Raw genomic sequence first — 20,873 nt, 5'->3', positions numbered from 1 at the left:
GCTGCTAGGGATTGAACTCAGGCCCTCATGCTTGAGAGTCCAGTGCCATATCCACTGCACTACATCTTGGACCACAATTCTATTTTTCTTTCTTTTTTTCAGCTAGAGGGTAAGAGGCAGAGAGGGAACTGAACAATGATGATATGAACTCAAGCTCAGTGCTTAGTCTTCATAGGATGTAACAATTAGAGTGAAATACATTGAGTGGTGGCCAACCTCACATATGTTTGATTCATATAAAGTTCCTTATTTCTTAAGTGTTTAGTTTTTCCCTGATTGGGGTCTTACCCATTCACAAATCCCACTGCTCCCAGCAGAATAATTTCCTTTTTAATTTCAGAGGTGGAGGGAGGGAGGGAAAGGGAGAGAGGGCCTGGACACCACAGCACTGCTCAATCTTTCATGGATCTTTTCCTGATGCCGTACATGGTGCTCACATGTGGCCCTAAGGGCTTGATCCCAGGCCCTTGAGCATAGCAAGGTGTGCATTCTGTTGAGTAAGCTATCTTCTCCATTTTAAAGAGTTGAAGGTATAGTCTTCAGGAAAATACACATATGCATTTTAAAAATCCGTAAGTGAGAAAAATGAACTAATATAATACTTCCCGTGATCTTTCCTCTTCATGATTGTGAGGACCAATGAATCATTATTTGACCTTAAAAGTATTTTTAGATGGGGCCAGACCATAGTGCAGCGGGTTAGGAGCACATGGTGCGGGAGTCGGGCTTAGCGCAGTGGGTTAAGCACATGTGGTGTAAAGTGCAAGGACCAGCTGAAGGATCCTGGTTCGTGCCCCCAGCTCCCCACCTGCAGGGGAGTCGCTTCACAGGCAGTGAAGTATGTCTGCAGGTGTCTGTCTTTCTCTCCCCTCTGTCTTCCCCTCCTCTCTCTATTTCCTATCCAACAACGATGACAACAGTAATAACTACAACAATAAAACAACAAAGGTAACAAAAGATAATAGAAAAATAAATATCAAAGAAGAAAAAAGAGCACATGGCACAAAGCAAAGTACAAGGACTGTCTCACCACCTGCACGGGTGGGGGGGAGGGGTCACTTCACGGTGGTGAAGCAGGTCTGCAGGTGTCTTTCTCTCCCCCCTCTGTCTTCCCCATCTCTCGATTTTTCTCTGTCCTATCCAGCAACAACAGCTATTAACTACAATAACAATAACAGCAACAAGGGCAACAAAATGGGAAAAATGGCCTCCAGGAGCAGTGGATTCATAGTGCAGACACAGAGCCCCAGCGATAACCTTAGAGGCAAAAAAGTATTTTTAAATAAGTTTAAAATTTTCCCCTAGTGCAGTGTCAGGGAATGAACCTAGTAGGGCTTCACATGTGCATGATACTGCTGAGCTGGCTCGTGACCCACCCCTCCCCTCCCCTCTAAAGAGAGACAGAGCCTCCCCTCCCCTCTAAAGAGAGACAGAGAGACAGACAGACCATAGCACTACTCCACTATCCATGGAGTTTTCCTCCTGGTGCTGTCATGTTGTTCCCATGTAGTCATGGGGAAGGAACCTAGATCCTGAGTAAGGTGTGAGCTCTGCCTGCTGAACCACCTTCTGAACTCTAAAGAATCTTTTTAGTGATTGTGTAGATTAGTGTCTGCTTGGTCTTGTAGCAGTGAGTAGAGTTCTCACTGAAGATAGAATGCAGAACTTCTTTGTACCATATATAAGACTGTTTTCATATGGACAAATTGATTTTTTTCCCAGAAATAAAAAAAATACTCATTTAGCTAGTGGTTAATTATTCACTAGCTAAAATTTAATGACACATGTATGGCTCCTCTGTTCATAAAATAAGCATCTGAATACCTTTGTTAATTTTTAGAAAAAATGTTCTTGAATAGTCCAGGAGTAGCACAGTGGATAAATATTGAACTCTTAAGCATGAGGTCTTGAGTTCAGTCTTGTGCAGCACATGTACCAGAGTGATGCCTAGTTCTTTCCCTCTCTATCTTTCTCATAAATAAATAAATAAATAGATAAATAAAATCTTAACAAAAAAGAAAAATGTTCTTGATGAGAAGAAGAGAGCTAGTTGATACATATAGCAGACTTAAAAAAAGATTTATTTGGGCTGGGGAGATAGCATAATAGTTATGTGAAAAGATTTTCATGCTTGAGGTATCAAAGGTTCCACATTCATTCCCTAACACTATCGTAGCCAGAGATGAGCAGTATATCACGTGAACACATGCAGTGATATACATCAAACTCAGGACCTCATATTTGTAAGTCCTTCTCTTTTTTTACTCTGCCACTTCTAGGCTGCATGCAGTCCTATTTATCTAATGGTCAAATAAGTAATAATTCTCATGACTGAATAGATATATTCAAATCCGTACCATCTGTAAAGTGATCCGATTACCTAAATTTGAATTGTGAAGTCTAAATTTAAATTGTGCTATCCTAAATTTAAATAGTGAAGCCATTCTCATTCTTATTTTTCTTCCCTATAGAATAACTTCTATTTTATTGCCACCAGGGTTATTGCTGGGGCTTGGTATAAATGCACTGCTCCCAGCAGCCTTCTTTTTCTTTTCTTTTTTTCCTATACATTTTTTAAAATAATTTTTTATATTTATTTTCCCTTTTGTTGCCCCCCCCCTTTTTTTTTTTTTTTTACCAGAGCACTGCTCAACTCTGGCTTATGGTGGTGCAGGGGATTGAACCTGGGACTTTGGAGCCTCAGGCATGAGAGTCTGTTTGCATAACCATTATGCTATCTACCCTTCGCCCTTGTTGCCCTTTTTTTATTGTTGTAGTTACTGTTGTTATTGATGTCGTTGTTGTTGGATAGGACAGACAGAAATGGAGAGAGGAGGGAAAGACAGAGGGGGAGAGAAAGATAGACACCTGCAGACCTGCTTCACTGTCTGTGAAGCGACTCCCCTGCAGGCGTGGAGCCAGGGACATGAACCGGGATCCTTACCCCTCTCCTTGTGCTTCACACCATATGAGCTTAACCCACTGCGCTACTGCCTGACCCCCTTTCCTGTCTATTTATATTGAATAGAATGATGAGAAATTGAGAGGGGAGAGGGAGTTACAGGGAGAGAGAAAAAGAAAGAGTAAAAAAGAGGACTTGCAAATATTAGGTCCTGAGTTTGATCCCTGGCACTGCATGTGTCCACATGATATACTGCTCAGCTCTGGCTACGATAGTGTTAGGGACTGAATGTGGAACCTTTGATGCCTCAAGTATGAAAATCTTTTCACATAACTATTATGCTATCTCCCCAGACCTGCTTTCACCACTTGTGAAGTGTCCCCCCTGCAAGAGGGTATATTGGATTGAACTCAGGATCTCAGTTTGATGCTCCAGCACTTTATTAACTTCATCACCTCGTGGAGCCACCCCAATTTAAAAAAAATTCTGACCTTAAAAGTGTATAAAGGCAGTGGGGCTGGGTGGTGGTGCCCCTGGTTGAGCCCACATTTTACAGTGTGCAAAGACCAAGGTTCAAGCCCCTGGTCCCCACCTGCAGGGGGAAAGTTTTGTGAGTGGTGAAGCAGTGCTGCGGGTGTCTCTTTCTCTCTTGTCTCCCCCGGCTGTGTCTATCCAATAAATAAAGATAAAAAAAAAAGTGTATAAAGGGAGAGACATCACTTCACAACTCCACCCTCCATAGGATTTCATGGTTACTGTTGGTGCTCACACATGCTGGGAATGAAACTCAAGGTCTCAGGCATGATAGGCATGTATGTTTTATCTGCTGAGTTATATTCTGGTTCCAAATGTACATCTATCTTCCAAATTAATCACGCTTCTTACGAGAGCAAACTGAGTAAAATACAGGGAATAAATTTCTGTGATATCAGCTGAGTTATGGACCCAGGTATTAATATACTTTAAGAGGCTTTCAGTCCTGGGATCAGGTGGTAGCACATCTGGCTGGCCACATATGATACAGTAAGGACCCAGGTTCAAACCCCCAGTCCCTACCTGCAGGGGGAAGCTTCTTGAATGAGGAAGCAGTGCTGCAGCTGCCCCTTTGTCTCTTTCTGCCTCCCTCCCTTTCCTTTCCTTTCTCAATTTTTCTGTCTATCCAAATGAGTAATTATTTTTTTAAAGAGACTTTCAGTACAGAAGGAGTACACATCAAAAAATTAAAACCCATTAATTTATCTGTAGTAATAGAATATGTTCAAGATGGGACTGGTGAAATAGTTCATGTGAGAAGGTGCTGGCTTTGCCAATGCACACGACCCAGCTTTAATCCCCGTGTTACCACAGAGAGTACTGTGGCACTGGGGTGTTGTGGTGTTTCTCCCTTTTTCTCTTTGTTTGAGGTTTCTACTTTTTTCTTTATCTGGATGTTGGCCCAGTATGGTGAATCCCTGCCTATAGTAACAAAAAGTATGCATAAAGTGGAGAAATTCTGTTGAGAGAACAAAGTAATTTTAAATAGGAGAGGAAATGGGGGTCAGAGCCTTGGAAGGCTCCATAGAGCACACAGAAAGGCTTACATCTGAGTAGAGTTTTAAAGAATAAACTAGTGAGCAGGATAAAATGTGAAAGAAGTTATAGAATTGTAGAATATTTGTTGTTTTGGGGGAGCTGTAAGTAGTTGGGTATGACTGAAACAGCTGAATGGCAGTAGGAAATGACAGTGTAGCTGTTAATGGAAGTGTTAATTAAGTACACAATTGGCCCTCATAAAAACAGGCAGGTAAATATTGATCTTTGGGAACTTATCTCACTGTAGCATTTGTTTTTGCTTTGCAATGGTGTGCAATATGTGGATGTCTCATAACTAAGCTATCAAGTGAAACAGTAATTTTCTTGAAACAGAGAATGCAGAGAATTTGTGCAGTATTGTGTTGATACCATACTAGCTCATTTGGAATGTGAGATAAAATCAGGACCCTAGAGAAATTTTAAATTTTCATATAGAGACATATATAAAAATGTTTATTGCTGAATTATTTCCAACAGTGAATAATTAGAGCCCAAGTAAATGCTATCAGGAAGAGAATAGATAAGTTGCAGTGTGTCCATATATTAGAATATTATTCAAATGAGTGGACTGGGTGTCCTATGATGAATATTTCTCTAAACCAGTGTTGAACCAAATATAATATTAGCAGGTTGAAACATGATAGGATTTGAAAATTTATGACATACTTAAAAAAAATAAAAAAACTCATACTTTATGCTGTGTGTGTGTGTATGTACTAAACCTTAAAATCTGTGACATAAAATAAAAAATATATTACAATGTTTCTGTGGAGAGGGAAACAGGACTGGGGTGGGCTGTAAAATGACATTAGCTGTATATGAAAGAATACATTGTGGTTTGGGAGATGACACAGTGGCTAAAGCATTGGACTCTCAAGCAGGAGGCCCTGAGTTCAATCTCGGGCAGCACATGTACCAGAGTGATGTTTGGCTCTTTCTCTCTCTCCTCCTATCTTTCTCATTAATAAATAAACAAAAAATTAAAAATATATATATATAAACAAGAATTAATATATTGAGGCCTGGGAGATAGCATACTGGTTATACAAAAGACTTTCATGCCTGAGGCTCTGAGGTCCCATGTTCAATCCCCAGAATCACTGTAAGCCAGAATTAATAAATATATGTCTCTATCTGAAAAAAGAAACAACCAAAAAATTTACTATATTTTCCTAATTCATTTCTTCCTTTTTTTTTTTTTTTCTACATATGTATTTATTTATTGCTACCAGGGACTTGGTACCAGCACTGTGGATCCACCATTCCTGGTAGTTATTGTTTCCCTTTCTATTTTTATTTGATAGGACATGGAGAAAAGTTGAGGTGTGGGGGGGAGAAGATAGAAATGGAAAGAGAGGGGGCCAGGAGGTAGCGCGGTGGGTTAAGCGCACATGACACGAAGCACAAGGACAGGTGTAAAGATCCTGGTTCGAGCCCCTGACTCCCCACCTGCAGGGGGATCGTTTCACATGCAGTGAAGCAGGTCTGCAAGTATCTCTGTCTCCCCTTCTCTGTCTTCCCCTCCTCTCTCGATTTTTCACTTTCCTATCCAACAACAATGACAGCAGTAACAACAATAATAATAACACTGATAAACAACAAGGTCAATAAAAGGTAAAAAAAAATGGCCTCCTGGAGCAGTGGATTCATAGTGTAGGCACTGAGCCCCAGCGATAACCGTGGAGGCAAAAAAAGAAAAAGAAAGAAAGAAATGGAGAGAGAGAGAGAGACACCTGCAGACCTACTTCACTCCTCGTGATGCACCCCTCTCCCCCATACAGGTGGGGAACTAAGGGCTTGAACCCACCTGCATGGTAACATTTGTTTATCCAAGTACACCACTGCCCAGCTGCTGCTGATATCTCTGTTTTCATGGGATTCTACATGTACACAATTCCACAGCTTCTGTATTTCTATTTCTTTTTCTTTTTCGCCTCCAGGGTTATTGCTGGGGCTTGTTGCCTGCACTATGAATCCACTACTCCTGGAGAACATTTATTCCCTTTTGTTGCCCTTCCTTGTTTTTATTTATTTATTTATTTATTTTTAAAAATTTTTTATTGGGGAATTAATGTTTTACATTCAACAGTAAATACAGTAGTTTGTATATGCATAACATTCCCCAGTTTTCCATATAACAATACAACCCCCACTAGGTCCTCTGTCATCCTTCTTGGATCTGTATTCTCCACACCCACCCACCCTAGAGTCTTTTACTTTGGTGCAATATGCCAATTCCAGTTAAGGTTCTACTTGTGTTTTCTGATCTTGTTTTTCAACTTCTGCCTGAGAGTGAGATCATCCCATACTCATCTGTTGTTAAAATTTCCGGACGGCTCCGGCTGGCCGGGCTGGCTTCACGGTGGTGAACAGAGACGCGGAGACTATGGCTGGGCAGGGAAGCTGTATTTCTTTATTCAGGAACAACGATTCATAAACTAAGACAAACTAATCACCAAACAGAACTCGGCTGTCTCTTTGCGGCGGCACAAGCACTCCCTCTTACTCTCGAACTCAGGAACTCTCCAACTCTGGAACTCTGGAACTCTCTTACTGGGGAACCCTCTGAAACTCTGGCACTCTCGAACTCAGGAACCCTCTCCCAGGGTTCCTTGGGGCGGGGCCAAGCAGGCCCGCGAAATTAACAGGACTCATCCAATTCTCTTGGAGGGGGAGGGCTAGAACAAGCCAATGTAAAGCATACGACACTCATCCTTCTGTTTCTGACTTATTTTACTTAACGTGAATTCTTCAAGGTCCATCCAAGATCGGCTGAAAACGGTGAAGTCACCATTTTTTATAGCTGAGTAGTATTCCATTATATATATATATATATATATATATATATATATATATACCACAACTTGCTCAGCCACTCATCTGTTGTTGGACATCTGGGTTGCTTCCAGGTTTTGGCTATTACAAATTGTACTGCCAAGAACATATGTGTACACAGATCTTTTTGGATGGATGTGTTGGGTTCCTTAGGATATATCCCCAGGAGAGGAATTGCAGGGTTGTAGGGTAGGTTCATTTCTAGCCTTCTGAGAGTTCTTCAGACTGTTCTCCACAGAGGTTGAACCAATTTACATTCCCACCAGCAGTGTAGGAGGGTTCCTTTGACCCCACAACCTCTCCAGCATTTGCTGCTGTTATGACATTCTGATGTGTGACATTCTCACAGGAGTGAAGTGGTATCTCATTGTTGTCTTTATTTGCATTTCTCTGACAATCAGAGACTTGGAGCATTTTTTCATGTGTTTCTCGGCCTTTTGGATCTCTTCTGTGGTGAATATTCTGTCCATGTCCTCTCCCCATTTTTGGATGGAGTTATTTGTTTTGTTGTTGAGTCTGGCAAGCTCTTTATATATGTTGGTTATTAAACTCTTATCTGATGTATGACATATAAAGATCTCCCATTCTGTGAGGGGTCTCTTGGTTTGGGTAGTAGTTTCTTTAGTTGTGCGGAAGCTTTTTAATTTTATGTAGTCCCATAGGTTTATGCTTGTCTTAGTCTTCTTTGTAAATTGGATTTGTTTCATTGAAGATGTCTTTGAAATTTATGCGGAAAAGATTTCTGCCAATATTTTCTTCTAAGTATCTGATAGTTTGTGGTCTAACATCCAAGTTCTTGATCCACTTGGAATTTACTTTTGTATTTGGTGAAATATAGTGGTTCAGTTTCATTCTTCTGCATGTTTCAACCCATTGTTTCCAATACCATTTGTTGAAGAGACTCTGCTTTCCCCATTTAATAGTCTGGGCACCTTTGTCAAAGATTAGATGTCCATGGATGTGGCCCTTCCTTATTGTTTATCGGTGTTACTATTACTATTGTTGTTGTTGGATAGGACAGAGAGAAATGGAGAGAGGAGGGGAAGACAGAGATGGGGAGAGAAAGATAGACACCTGCAGACCTGCTTCACTGCTTGTGAAGTGACTTACCTGCAGGTGGGAAGCTGGGGTCTTGAACCAGGATCTTTATGTGGGTCCTTGTGCTTTGCACCATGGGCGTTTAATCCGCTGCGCTACCACCTGGCCCCCAGCTTCTTTATTTCTAAATAATAAATAAGTCTCCCAGACTTATTAATTAATTAATTAATTTTTAGATAGGTGAGAGAGAGAAGAGACACTATAGCACTGCACCAACACATATAAAGTTTCCCCATTGTGCAGTGTTGCCATGCAGTAACAGGTGGCTTGTACCTAGGTCCTTGTATATGGTAAGGTGTGTGCTTTACCAGGTGGATTATCTCCTGGCCTGTTTTTTTTGTGTGTGTGTGTGTGTATTCATACACAACTTTAATGATCTGAACTAAATGTGGCAAAATATTAAAATTTTGTGAAAGGTGACTAGTAACTAGATGTTTTTCTGTTTGTCTTTCTTTGTTTTATGGTGGTGCAGGGGATTTAACCTGGGACTTGGAACCTCAAGCATGAGAGTTTCTTTGTATAACCAATATGCTATTTCCCTTGCCTTCTTCATGTTTTCCTATAAACATAAGAAAAAGTATGGGTCAGAGAAGATGAATAGAGCTATAAATAACTTCCAGGTTCAGACAGAATGGGTTAGTCATGCTTGTGACCCAGGTTGGTAGTCAGCCTTTACCTTTCTGGGGGAAGCTTCCATGCTGGAGTGTCTGTCCCTCTCTCCCTGTTTGTCTTTGTCTCTCTACCTGAAAAAGCTGGCTCATAATGGTAAAATCATGGTGATGACCAAAAAAAAGTATTGACATAACAGCTGCAGAAGGCTTCTTGGGAGGGAGGTAATGAGACTTAGCAAAGTGTTGGTGAATATAGACTAGAAAGATGGGTTGTGAAGACTGAATCTTATTAAGACTCTCTAGCTAATATATATGTGTGTGTGTATATATATATATATATATATAATTTTTTTTTTTTGCTATTTTCAGAGAAATATGAAACACAATGGGAGTAGAAATTGCTTGAATAGGAGAAGTAAATTTGGTTCTCGAGAAAGAGAATGGCTGAGAGAAGATGTGAAGAGAGGCTGCATTTACCTTTATGGAGCAGAGACAACCACTGCCACTACAACCACCACCTCCTCCACCTCATCTGACTTACATCTTGTCCTCTGCACAGTTGACACACCAGCATTAGAAATATGTGCTGGAGAGGGAAGGGAAAGTCTTTATTTGCAACTTCATGGAGATCTGGTCAGGTAAGATCTGAATATTTTAATTCTACTGTTGTATAGACAGAATTACTACTTACAATTACACTAACTTGGAAGTGGGATTTTTAACTATGTTGGAACTGATATTAATAATGGAATCATTGAATAGAAGTTGAGAAATAAGAACTGAAAGGGAAAACACAAAGCAGAACTTGGACTGGGTTTGGTATACTAAATCAAAATAAAGGAGTCTAGGGAGGCATCTGGGGTAGGGCTTACAGGTCCTGGTGCATGATGGTGGAGGAGGCCTAGGCTGGGGGTGAGAGTGTTTTACAGAAAATAATGGAGGATCTGATTAAGTGCTTGTATCACTGTGCACAAAGACCCAGGTTCAAGCCCTGGTCCCTACCTGTAGAAAGAAAGCTTTATGAATGACGAAGGTGTCTCTCTGTCTCTCTTTCCCTCTGTCTCCCTCTCTCAATTTCTGTTCTATCAAATAAAACAAAGAAAGTTTAAAAAAAACTTAAAAAAAGAAAATTGAGATTTTTATACACATATCAGTAGCTGTACTGTAAACCATTAATCCCCCCAATAAAAAAAAAAAAAAGGAAGTGGGGCGGTAGCACAGTGGGTTATGCACAGGTGGTGCTAAGCACAAGGACCGATGTAAGGATCCCGGTTCAAGCCCCCGGCTCCCCACCTGCAGGGGAGTTGCTTCACAAGCGGTAAAGTAGGCCTGCAGGTGTCTGTCTTTCGCTCTCCCTCTCTGTCTTCCCCTCCTCTCTCCATTTCTCTCTGTCCTATCCAACAACGATGACATCAATAACAATAATAATAATTACAGTAAAACTATAAGGGCAACAAAAGGGAATAAATAAATATTTTTAAAAGATATAATGTTCTGTAAAAAAAAAAAATAAATAAAACAATGGAGTCACTGTCTAGGAAAAAAGGGTGGTTCCTGAATGCAGATTTTATGATTCTTATCTTTAAAAATTGTCTTGGGAAGGAAATTTGATATTTACTTTGGACAATATCAAAATTAATTATTTTTGAAAACATCTTATGTGTAAATAGAATGAAGTGAAAATGTATACAAGTATATAGAGTGAAAAGTATATATACTCATGCCTGAGTATGTGCTTATTGTTGTTGTTATTGTTATTATTTGCTACCAGGATTTTTGCTAGGTCTCTGTCTGCATGACTCCACCATTCCTGGTAGACTCACTTTCTTTCTCTTCCCCCCTCTCTCTTCTCTTCCTTCTTTCCTTTCATTTCTCTTTCTCTCTTTAAATTTTTTAAATTATTATTTTATTTATTGGGTAGAAACAGAGAGAAATCCAAAGAAAGAGGAGATAGAGAGGGAGAGAGGAAGAGAGAGAAAACTGCAGCCCTGCTTTATCACTTGTGAAACTTTCCCCCTGCATGTGGGGACCAGGGGTTTGAACCTGGGTCTTTGTGCACTGTAAAGTGTGTGACACTGCCTGGTCCCCTTAAAAGTAATATACTCTTTTAAAAAAATTACTTAATTAAAAAATATTTTAATTTATTTCTTATTGGGTAGAGACAGAGAAATTAAGGGAGGAGGAGATAGAGGGATAGAGGGCTGGGGTGATAGCATAGTGGTTATGCAAAAAGAATTTCATGCCTGAAGCACCAAAGTCCCAGGTTCAATCCCTAGCACCATAAGCCAGAGCTGAGCACTGCTCTGGTTAAAAAAAAAAAAAAAAAAAAAAAGAAAAGAGAGAGAGAGAGAGACAGACATCTGCAGCCTTGCTTCACCATTTATGAAGCTTTCCCTCTGCAGTTAGGGACCAGGATCTTGAACTTGGGTCCTTCCACATTGTAATGTTAGCACTTAACCAGGTGCACCACTGCCTGGTCCCTATTTTAAACTTTTTTGATAGGATAGAGAGAAATTTAGTTGGAAGAGGGAGATATGAAGGGAGAGAGAGAGACAGAGACACCTGCAGACCTGCTTAACTATTTGTGAGGCTTTCCCCTTGCAAGTGGGGACCAGGGGCTTGAACCCAGGTCCTTGTGCACCGTAATGTGTACACTTAACCAGATGTGCCACCACTTAGCCCCATACTAGACATTTTCCCCCTCCCCACCCCTCCCTTCCCCTCCTGAGAGAAAGAGATAAGGAGAGGCACTGCCTCACCACTTGTTGTGCAGGGGGACACTGGAGACTTGAACCTGTGTCTTCAGGCATGCAGGGTATGCTGTTGCCTGCCCCCTCCCCCTTTAAACAACAATGAGAACAAAACAAACAGACAAACAAACAACAGCTCTGGCTTATGGTATAATGCCCAGAGAATGAACCTGGGACATCACAACTCTGGGCATGAAAGTTGTTTGCATAATCACTGTACTGTCTTTGTTGTTTTCGCTGGGCTGGCTTCACGGGCGGGTAACAGACTACCCGGGACTCATGGCTGGGCTGTACGCAGTATCTCTTTATTCATGCAGGATGCAGCACAATCTATACCAAGCTAAGCTAAACTAAACTACTACAAACAATCTTGTCCTTATAAATATACTAGCCCTGTAGGGTGGGAACAGGATGCGACGCAGAGAGGGTGGAGAGAAAAGTGACTGGTGAAAATCAGGGTATGACAAGGAGAGGGGGCGGAGCAGGCAAGAATTCTACCACTGAACCACCAATGCCCTGGAGGGAGGGTGGTGCTTGTTAACAGAGGTTATGTAAATAGAATACAGTGGTTATGTAAATAGAATGCAGTGTTAAGCAGGGGGGATTAAACTAATGAAACAGAAGGGGTTTTTAGAAGCATACCAACAGTCTTTGAAACTTAATGGGGCTGTATGCAACATATTGATCCAGGTTTCTTAGGGATCTTTCCATCTTAATATTTACATAACTTTTACTTATTATTTACAGATTATTCCATTTTATGAGCCTGTCATAACCAGTGTCATTAACAAAATTCAAATTATTTCTAACTTTTTATTTAGTGCTACAATGAATATCTTGTGTGATATTTCTCCTTAGTGGAACTCATCTGTAGGATAACCTAAAAGTAGAACTTCTGGGCCAAAGGATAAGTATATTTATAATTTTGATAGATATTTGTCAGATTCCTTTCATAGAAGTGATATTTCAGTGAATAACATAATAAACATTTATCTACTTTCCCTTATTTTATTCAGAGCATGTTAGTGTTAAATTACATATATATTTAAATATAGATATATACTCACGCATGAGTACAAACTTGCTTGTGAAAAGAAGTGATTGATATAATAGAGAATCATAAGATCAGCATTCCTTTTTAAAAAATTATTATTTATTTATTATTGGATAGAGACAGAGAGAAATTGAGGCGGGAGAGGGAGATTAAGATGGAGAGAGACAAGAGAGACACCTGCAGCACTCACCACTCATGAAGCTTTCTTCCTCCAGGTAGGGGACCAGGAGCTTGATCCTGTGTCCTCTGCACTGCAGTATGTGCTTTAACCAGGGGCACCACTACCTGACCCCATAAGATCAGCATTCCAGTGGCAAATCTTTGAGGCATTATGACTAGAATTTTTTAAACTGTGCTGGAGTAATACTCTGGTCCTCTCTCTCATTAATAAGTAAATCTTAAAAAATAAAATAAAATTAGTACCTGATCATTGACTTTCTCCTTTTCCCTGTAATGTCTTAAAACAGAGCTGTAGATTCAGTGTTGTTGAAAGCAAGGAAGGAAGCTCTCACACCTAAAAAACGTGGTAATAATAGTAACACCTTTGGCTGAGCTAAAAATTGATGTTATTTAACTGATGTTTATTATGTGTTCCTTTTAGTCTTTGGACTGATTCTTAAAAAGCTAGATTAGCATTTGAATGTATTCTTTGTTCACCAGTTAACTACATTTCCTTAAATTCATTTGTGAAATGAAAGGATCAGCTTGGGTAAGCCTTGGGCTTTCCTGACTTAATTAGGTGGAAATCCTTGACCTATATATTACTGCTGGTAGTGGTTAATAGAATTCACTTATGTAAACAGTACTGCTTACTCATTTGTATACAAATATGTACACAGATATTTGAAATGTGGAGAAACTTCCTCTTGAATTAATTGACTTGGTATACTAGTTTTGTAGTTAAGACTCTAAATGGGATTGAGTGGTAGTGCAGAGATTATGATGTGCAAGGACACTGCTTCAAGCCTATGTCTCCACACACAGGTTGAGAAGCTTCACATGTGGAGAAGTGCTGCAAATGTCTTTTTCTCTCTTCTATCACCTTCTCCCCTCTCAGTCTCTTTGTCTATCTCATTAAGAACTAATTAAATAAATTATAAATGTAATTCACTGCTGTGAATCTAAGCTTAAAACCAAGAGTTTTGTCTCTTTAGCTCTGTGGTCTTGACAGTTTTGTAATGAAGTAGCTCTTTGAAAATGTAATTAATTAGGAAATACTGTGGTCTGGGAGATGGAACAGTGGCTAACGCATCGGACTCTCAAAACATGAGGTCATGAGTTCGATCCCTGGCAGCACATGTATCAGAGTGATGTCTGATTTATCCCCCCCCCCTTTTCCTCTTCTCCTTTCCTCCCTCTCCTACCTTTCTCATTAATAAATACAACATTAAAGAAAAAAACCCAAAATACTGAAAGATTGAATATATTTTTGGTGGTGTAGTAAGAGCTCCAAAAAGTCTCCTCCTGCCAAAGAATGATGATGATACATTTCAGCTGATACTAGTGATTTCTTTTGTTAGTGCAGTTAATGTTTATTTTCTATTTAAATCCTCATACTAATTCCAAGGGAGGAAATTTTGAGTCTTTGTGGTAACCTGTTTAGGCATGTGCTGCAGGCTATTGAAGTGCCTAGACCATTAAGATGGATGGTAGACTTTGGAGTAAAGGTCCTCTGGGAAGGGAACTGACACCACTTCCCTTATTTACTTCACTATGTAATCACACTTAAAGATCTTTTTTAAAAGACTCTAACTCAGCTAGCTGTTAATTGCTTGATTCAGTCTTAAATGATCTTTTCAGAGAATTAGATACTTTGTGATAGTAATTTGCAAGATGGTAGACATTTTAAGGTACTTTCAGTAAACTTTTTTGCTACTTAAAGTAATTAAGTATTCTTTGTGGTAACTTCTGGAAAAAAGTTTAAAGGGAAATATTTTTCACTACTTATGCTTTTTGTAGACTACCTCTTTTAATCATCACAATGCTTTTATAAAGTAAATAGTACAGAGGGTTGTATGGCAGCCCTCCTGGTGAAGTACACACAGTGCAAAGTGGAAAGACCCAGGTAAGGATCCCGGTTCGATCCCTTGTCTCCCCACCTGCAGGAGAATTGCTTCACAAGAGATTAAGCAGGTTTATAGGTGTCTGTCTCTCCCTCTCTATTTCCCTCTCCCCTCTCAATCTCTCTTTGTCCTATAAAATAAAATAGAAAGGAAAAAAATTTGCCATCAGGAGCAGTGGATTTGTAGTGCCAGCCCTGAGCCCCAGCCATAACCCTAGAGGAAAAATAAACAAAAATAAAGTAAGTAGTACCCATTTTATAGATGAGGAAAGTGAGGCTTAAAATAAGATTAAGCGTTCTTTTTTTTTTTCTTTTTTCTTTCTTTTTGTTGCCCTTGTTTTCTTGTTGTAGTTATTATTGATGTTGTTGTTGTTGGATAGGACAGAGAAATGTAGAGAGGAAGGGAAGACAGAGGGGGAGAGAAAGACACCTGCAGACCTGCTTCACCGCTTGTGAAGCGACTGCCCTGCAGGTGGGGAGCTTAACCCACTGCGCTACCAAGATTAAGCATTCTTAAAGTCAAGTGTTAATACTGGAAATTGAACTTTAATCATCAGACACCAAATTACGTGTATTGTTCTCCCCATTGTAACAATTTTTTACCACAACACTGCTCAGGTCTGGCTTAAGGTGGTGCTGGGGATTGAACCTGGGACCTTTGGTGCCTCAGGCATGAAAGTCTTGTGGTATAACCATTATGCTGTGTTCCCACCCTGACATCTTAATTATTAATGAAAATGTTGTTACTGTAGGGATATATATATATAGATATATATGTATTTTGCCTCCAGGGTTATTGCTGGGGCTTGGTGCCTGCACCATGAATCCACTGCTCCTGGAGGCTATTTCTTTCCCTTTTGTTTCCTTTGTTGTTTTATTGTTGTGGTTATTATTATTGCTGTTATTGACATCATTGTTGTTGGATAGGACAGAGAGAAATCGAGAGAGGAGGGGAAGACAGAGAGGGAGAGAGAAAGATAGATAACTGCAGAGTTGCTTCACTACCTGTGAAGCGACCCCCCTGCAGGTAGCTCGAACTGGGATTCTTATACTGGCCCTTGTGCTTGGCGCCATGTGTGCTTAACCCACTGCTCTACCACCCGAACCCCTAGATCATTTTTTTATTGGATGGATTAATGATTTACAGAAGAAACAGTTGCTGGTTATAGTATATTTCAAACTTATTTATAGCGTCCTTTTTTTTTTTTTTTGCCTCCAGGGCCACTTGGGCTCGGTGCCAGCACTACGAATCCACTGCTCCTGGAGGCTATTTTTCCTATTTTGTTGCCCTTGTTGTCGTTTTTTTGTTATTGTTGTGATAGCCATTGTTGCTGTTGGATAGGACAGAGAGAAACGGAGAGCGGAGGGGAAGACAGAGAAGGGAGAGTCACCTGCAGGCCTGTTTCACTGCCTGTGAAGTGATTCCCCTGCAGGTGGGGAGCTGTGGGCTCGAACCAAGATCCTTATGCCTTGCGTCATGTGTGCTTAACCCGCTGCGTTACCACCTAGCACCCTATAGTGTACTTAAAAAAAATTTTATTTATTCCCTTTTGTTGCCCTTGTTGTTTCATTGTTGTAGTTATCATTGTTGTCATCGTTGTTAGGACAGAGAGAAGTGGAGAGAGGAGGGGAAGAAAGAGGGGGAGAGAAAGACAACTGCAGACCTGCTTCACCGCCTGTGAAACGATGCCCCCCTGCAGGTGGGGAGCCGGGGGCTCAAACAGGGATCCTTATGCCGGTCCTTGTGCTTTGTGCCACCTGCATTTAACCTGCTGCGCTACCACTCGACTCCCCTATAGTGTACTTTTAGTTTCTGTGTAACTAAAATTTCCCAGATCCCAGTTTTGTTTTTATTTTTTTAGGCAAAGAGAGGCAGAAAGGCAGAGAGTGAGAATGATAGAGACCACACAGCACCAAAGCTTCCCCTCTGAGAATTTCTGAGACTGTTTCAAAGAGATGAAACGGAGGCCCAGAGAAATCAGGTAAAAAAGCAAACTTGCTGCTGCCTGGTTAGCTGGAGCAATAGTTGAAACATCTAAGAGTCTTGTCTCCTAGTCCACTGCTTTTTACATGATAATATTTGGCCTGTCTTTTTTTTTTTTTCTATTGGACTGTTTAAATGATAACTCACTCGTGAAGCTTAGTATCTGTCATTGTTGCTTGCTATCTAAAGTTATAAGAAAATGAAGTGCCCTTTGTCTCCTGAGCATATGTTTACTTTTACTTTTACACTTAGTCATCAAATTAAGATTGCTATGTTAGGTAGGCTATCTTTTAAGATATAATGAGAAGCAATTTAGAACATGCATTTTGAATGATGCATATTACAGAAAGGAATTATAGCTCCTTTTTTGTCCTTGACATTCAGGATAACCTCTTTTGCAAACCATCAAAACTTTACTTTGATATTATAAAAGTAGAAGGGAAATCCTATTTTAGGGTATCTACTGAACTGATTGCCATGGACAAAGGAGTGGGATTTTTTTTTCTTTCCTTTTTCCCTCCAGAGCTCTGTTCAACTCTGGCTTATGGTAGTACTGGGGGTTTGAACCTGGAACTTTTGGTGCTATAGAAATTAAGGCCTTTCTGCTTAATCATTGTGTTCTTTTTAGTCTTTTTTGTTTTGTTTTGTGTATTGTTTCTGTACTACTTTAGAAATGTTAGGATATATGATGCATTGTATAATTCATTTACTTTTGCTAAATTTCTCTTCCTTTTTAAAAATAGATTTTGTTTATTGTAACAAGAGGGAGACACACACACACCCCAGAGCACTGTTCATCTCTGGCATGTGGTGGTGTGGGAGAACTGGGACTTTGGAGACTCAGGCATGAAATTCCTTTTGCGTAATCATTATGCTGCCTCCCCTACCCACATATTTACTTATTTATTTTGATGCTGGAGAACTCAAGGTGTCACTCTGTATGAAACATCTGCTGTACTATTGAAATGTTGGTAGGGCATAGTTTAATTGTACTGCTTTTCTTTCTTGCGTGTTATTTGGACACCATCTGGTTTACTGTAGTACAGTTCTGACACTGACCACCTGGAGTTTGTACTATCTTTATACGTTTAAGAGCTAGGTCCCCAATAAGACTGGTCTTACTTGAGAATCCTGTTTCACTTCTGACCAACTCTACAAATTTGATGATTCTTGTGATCCCTTTAGTTTAGTGATTGACTAGAGTCACTCATGGAACTCAGGAAAAGTAGTTCACTTAGAGTTTTAGTTTAAAAGCTGACAGACAGAAGTGGTCAAATGGAGGATCCCAAATGTAGAATTTCTACACTCTCTTCCTATGTTATCCTCCCAGCACACTAATATGTTCAGTCATCAGGAAATGTTATGGATCTGTGGTACAGGGTTTTGTTGTTGTTGGGATTTTGAAGCTGAACGAGGAAGTGGTGCCTAGTATCACAGAAAGCCAAAATTGTTCATACTAACTTTTGCTAAGATGGAAAGACTCATTAATTTTATTAATTGCCCTTTGAACATAAAATAAAGGTGGGAGACCCTCCTCAAATCTACCTCCCTGTTTTTTTGTTTCAGGTGTGTGTGTGTGTGTGGGGGGGGTACAGCTGGAGAATGAGAGGCAGGTTCCCAGGCAGATAGGATGGAGATTTGAAGTCACCAGGTCATCCACCCTCTTGGATTAATTACTTAATTAATCAATTAATTAATTTTTGTGGACTTCCTCTCAAAACTAAGCTTGTAACAGGCTTCAACTTGTCTTAGTCTAAAGGGTGAAATCAAGGAAGAGCAGAGCAGAGAATGGATCTCTGATTTTTGTCCCTTTATTTTCCAAATTCAGTTTTATCATATTAACCGGTTCTTGGAAAAACAGTTTCTGTACGTTGAGCACTAAAGTTATGTCTTTTCGTTTTTTTTTAAAAATATTTATTTTATGGCGGTAGGGCGGTGGCGCAGTGGGTTAAGCGCACGTGGCGCAAAGAGCAAGGACCGGCGTAAGAATCCCGGTTCCAGCCCCCGGCAGCGACTCCCCTGCAGGTGGGGAGCCGGGGGCTCCCACCAGGGTCCTTACACCGGTCCATTAACACTTTGCACCACGTGCACTTAACCCGCTGCGCTACCACCCAACTCCCTAAGTTAAGTCTTTTCTAACCCAATTTGTGAGCCTTAGGTTACCTGCCCCTACAAGCAAACTCGGCCCTTTTGCCCTGTGGTTTCAGTTTCAGTGTGCAGCCAAATGGTGATTTCTGAATGAAGAACTTCTCTGTCCTCTTCCCCCATCATCCTCTCAGCACAGTGATTGAATCATTTACTATGTATTTGAAAATAGTTACTTGCCCTCTTTTCTCTTCTAGGTTGGATTTGACTCCAAACCCCAACACTGTAATCATGCAAATGGTCTTTTTCTGATGATCCATCCCTATCCTGAATCATCTTATCTCTTAGCATAAACTCAGGGGTGATCCAGAAGGTTTATGAATAACTGAGTCACTTCTATGACTCAGGAAATTCCAAGGATTAACTGTCTCCTTTCTAGGGAACAGAAATGAAGACTATTAGATCTTTATTATACAGTAGTGACACATAAAAAATAGTGTATTTTTCAAATGGTGATATTAGACACAGTGAAATATAATAATTTAAAGCTTATTTACTTAAACCTTCTAAAATTTCATATATTACATTTGAGAGAGTGAGTCACATAGGAGAGAAAGGGAAGGAAACTAGAGCACTACTCAGGTGTGCAAATGGAATATGCTGCTGTTTGAGCCACTTCCCCAACTGCAAACTTATTTATTTTTTTAATAAAATGCTATTTGCTGGGAGTCAGGCAGTAGTGCAGCAGGTTAAGCACAGGTGCTGCAAAGCGCAAGGACCGGCGTAAGGATCCCGGTTTGAGCCCCCCCCCTCCCCTTCTGCAGGGGAGTCGCTTCACAGGCGCTGAAGCAGGTCTGTAGGTGTCTTTCTCTCCCCCTCTCTATCTTCCCCTCCTCTCTCCATTTCTCTCTGTCCTATCCAACAGTGACATCAATAACAACAACAATAATAACTACAATAAAAACAAGGGCAGCAAAAGGGAATAAATAAATATTTTTAGAAAAATGCTATTTGCCTTGCCATGTTTGTGGCCCAAGTTCAAGCCCAGGCACCGCATGGAAGTTGTCATGACACAGGTGGAAACTCCAGTATTGTATTCTCTCTCTCTCTCTATGGAAAAGTGGTCCTGAGCAATGAAGTTGCACATGCACAACTTAGCTTCATAAAATGAACAAATATATACGTAAGTAAAATAGTTTTATTTATTTTAAAAAATTTTCATATTTTATTCATTTTATCTTAATGAGGAAGAGATAAAAAGAAAAGCTGAGGGTTGGGCAGTAGAGCAGTGGGTTAAGTGCATGTAGCAGACCACTTAAGGGTCGAGTAATGAATGGGGTTGAGCCCTAGGCTCGCCACCTGCAGGGGAGTCACTTGAAAGGTGGTGAAGCAGTTCTGCAAGTGTCTGTCTTTCTCTCCCCATCTTTGTCTTCCCCTCCTCTCTCCATTTCTCTCTGTCCTATCCCAACAATAACATCAATAACAACAAAAATAATAACAACAATAACAACCACAACAACAGTAAAAAAAGAAAAGGGCAACAAAAGGGGGGGGAGCAAATTAAAACAAACAAGCAAACAAAAAAAAGAGCACTGCTCAACTCAGGTTTATGGTTCTGGGGACTGAACCTGGGATCTTGGAACCTCAGGCATGAAAATCATTTGCATGGGAGTTGGGCGGTAGCGCAGTGGGTTAAGTGCACTTGGCACAAAGCGCAAGGATGGGCGTAAGGATCCCAGTTCGAGCCCCCGGCTCCCCACCTGCAGGGGAGTCACTTCACAGGCGGTGAAGCAGGTCTGCAGGTGTCTATCTTTCTCTCCCCCCTCTGTCTTCCTCTCCTCTCTCCATTTCTCTCTGTCTTATCCAACAATGACAATAATAATAACTACAACAATAAAACAACAAGGGCAACAAAAGGGA

At 40.4% G+C, this 20,873-nt stretch overlaps 1 protein-coding gene across 2 annotated transcripts in view; it reads left to right on the top strand.

The window, feature by feature from the left end:
* Positions 1 to 20,873, top strand: part of PHLPP2 (PH domain and leucine rich repeat protein phosphatase 2) — a 105,341-nt gene that overhangs the window by 8,027 nt on the left and 76,441 nt on the right. For both annotated transcript variants that reach the window (XM_060185214.1, XM_007526654.3), the window contains exon 2: positions 9,388 to 9,656. In XM_060185214.1, the coding sequence (XP_060041197.1) occupies positions 9,388 to 9,656 (269 nt within the window). The remainder of the gene's footprint in view (positions 1 to 9,387; positions 9,657 to 20,873) is intronic.

This window comes from Erinaceus europaeus, chromosome 2 (genome assembly GCF_950295315.1).
Source record: "Erinaceus europaeus chromosome 2, mEriEur2.1, whole genome shotgun sequence".
NCBI classification, from domain to species: Eukaryota; Metazoa; Chordata; class Mammalia; order Eulipotyphla; family Erinaceidae; genus Erinaceus; species Erinaceus europaeus.
The sequence above is the reverse complement of the archived record's forward strand: the minus strand, read 5'-3'. Positions and strand labels throughout refer to the sequence as shown.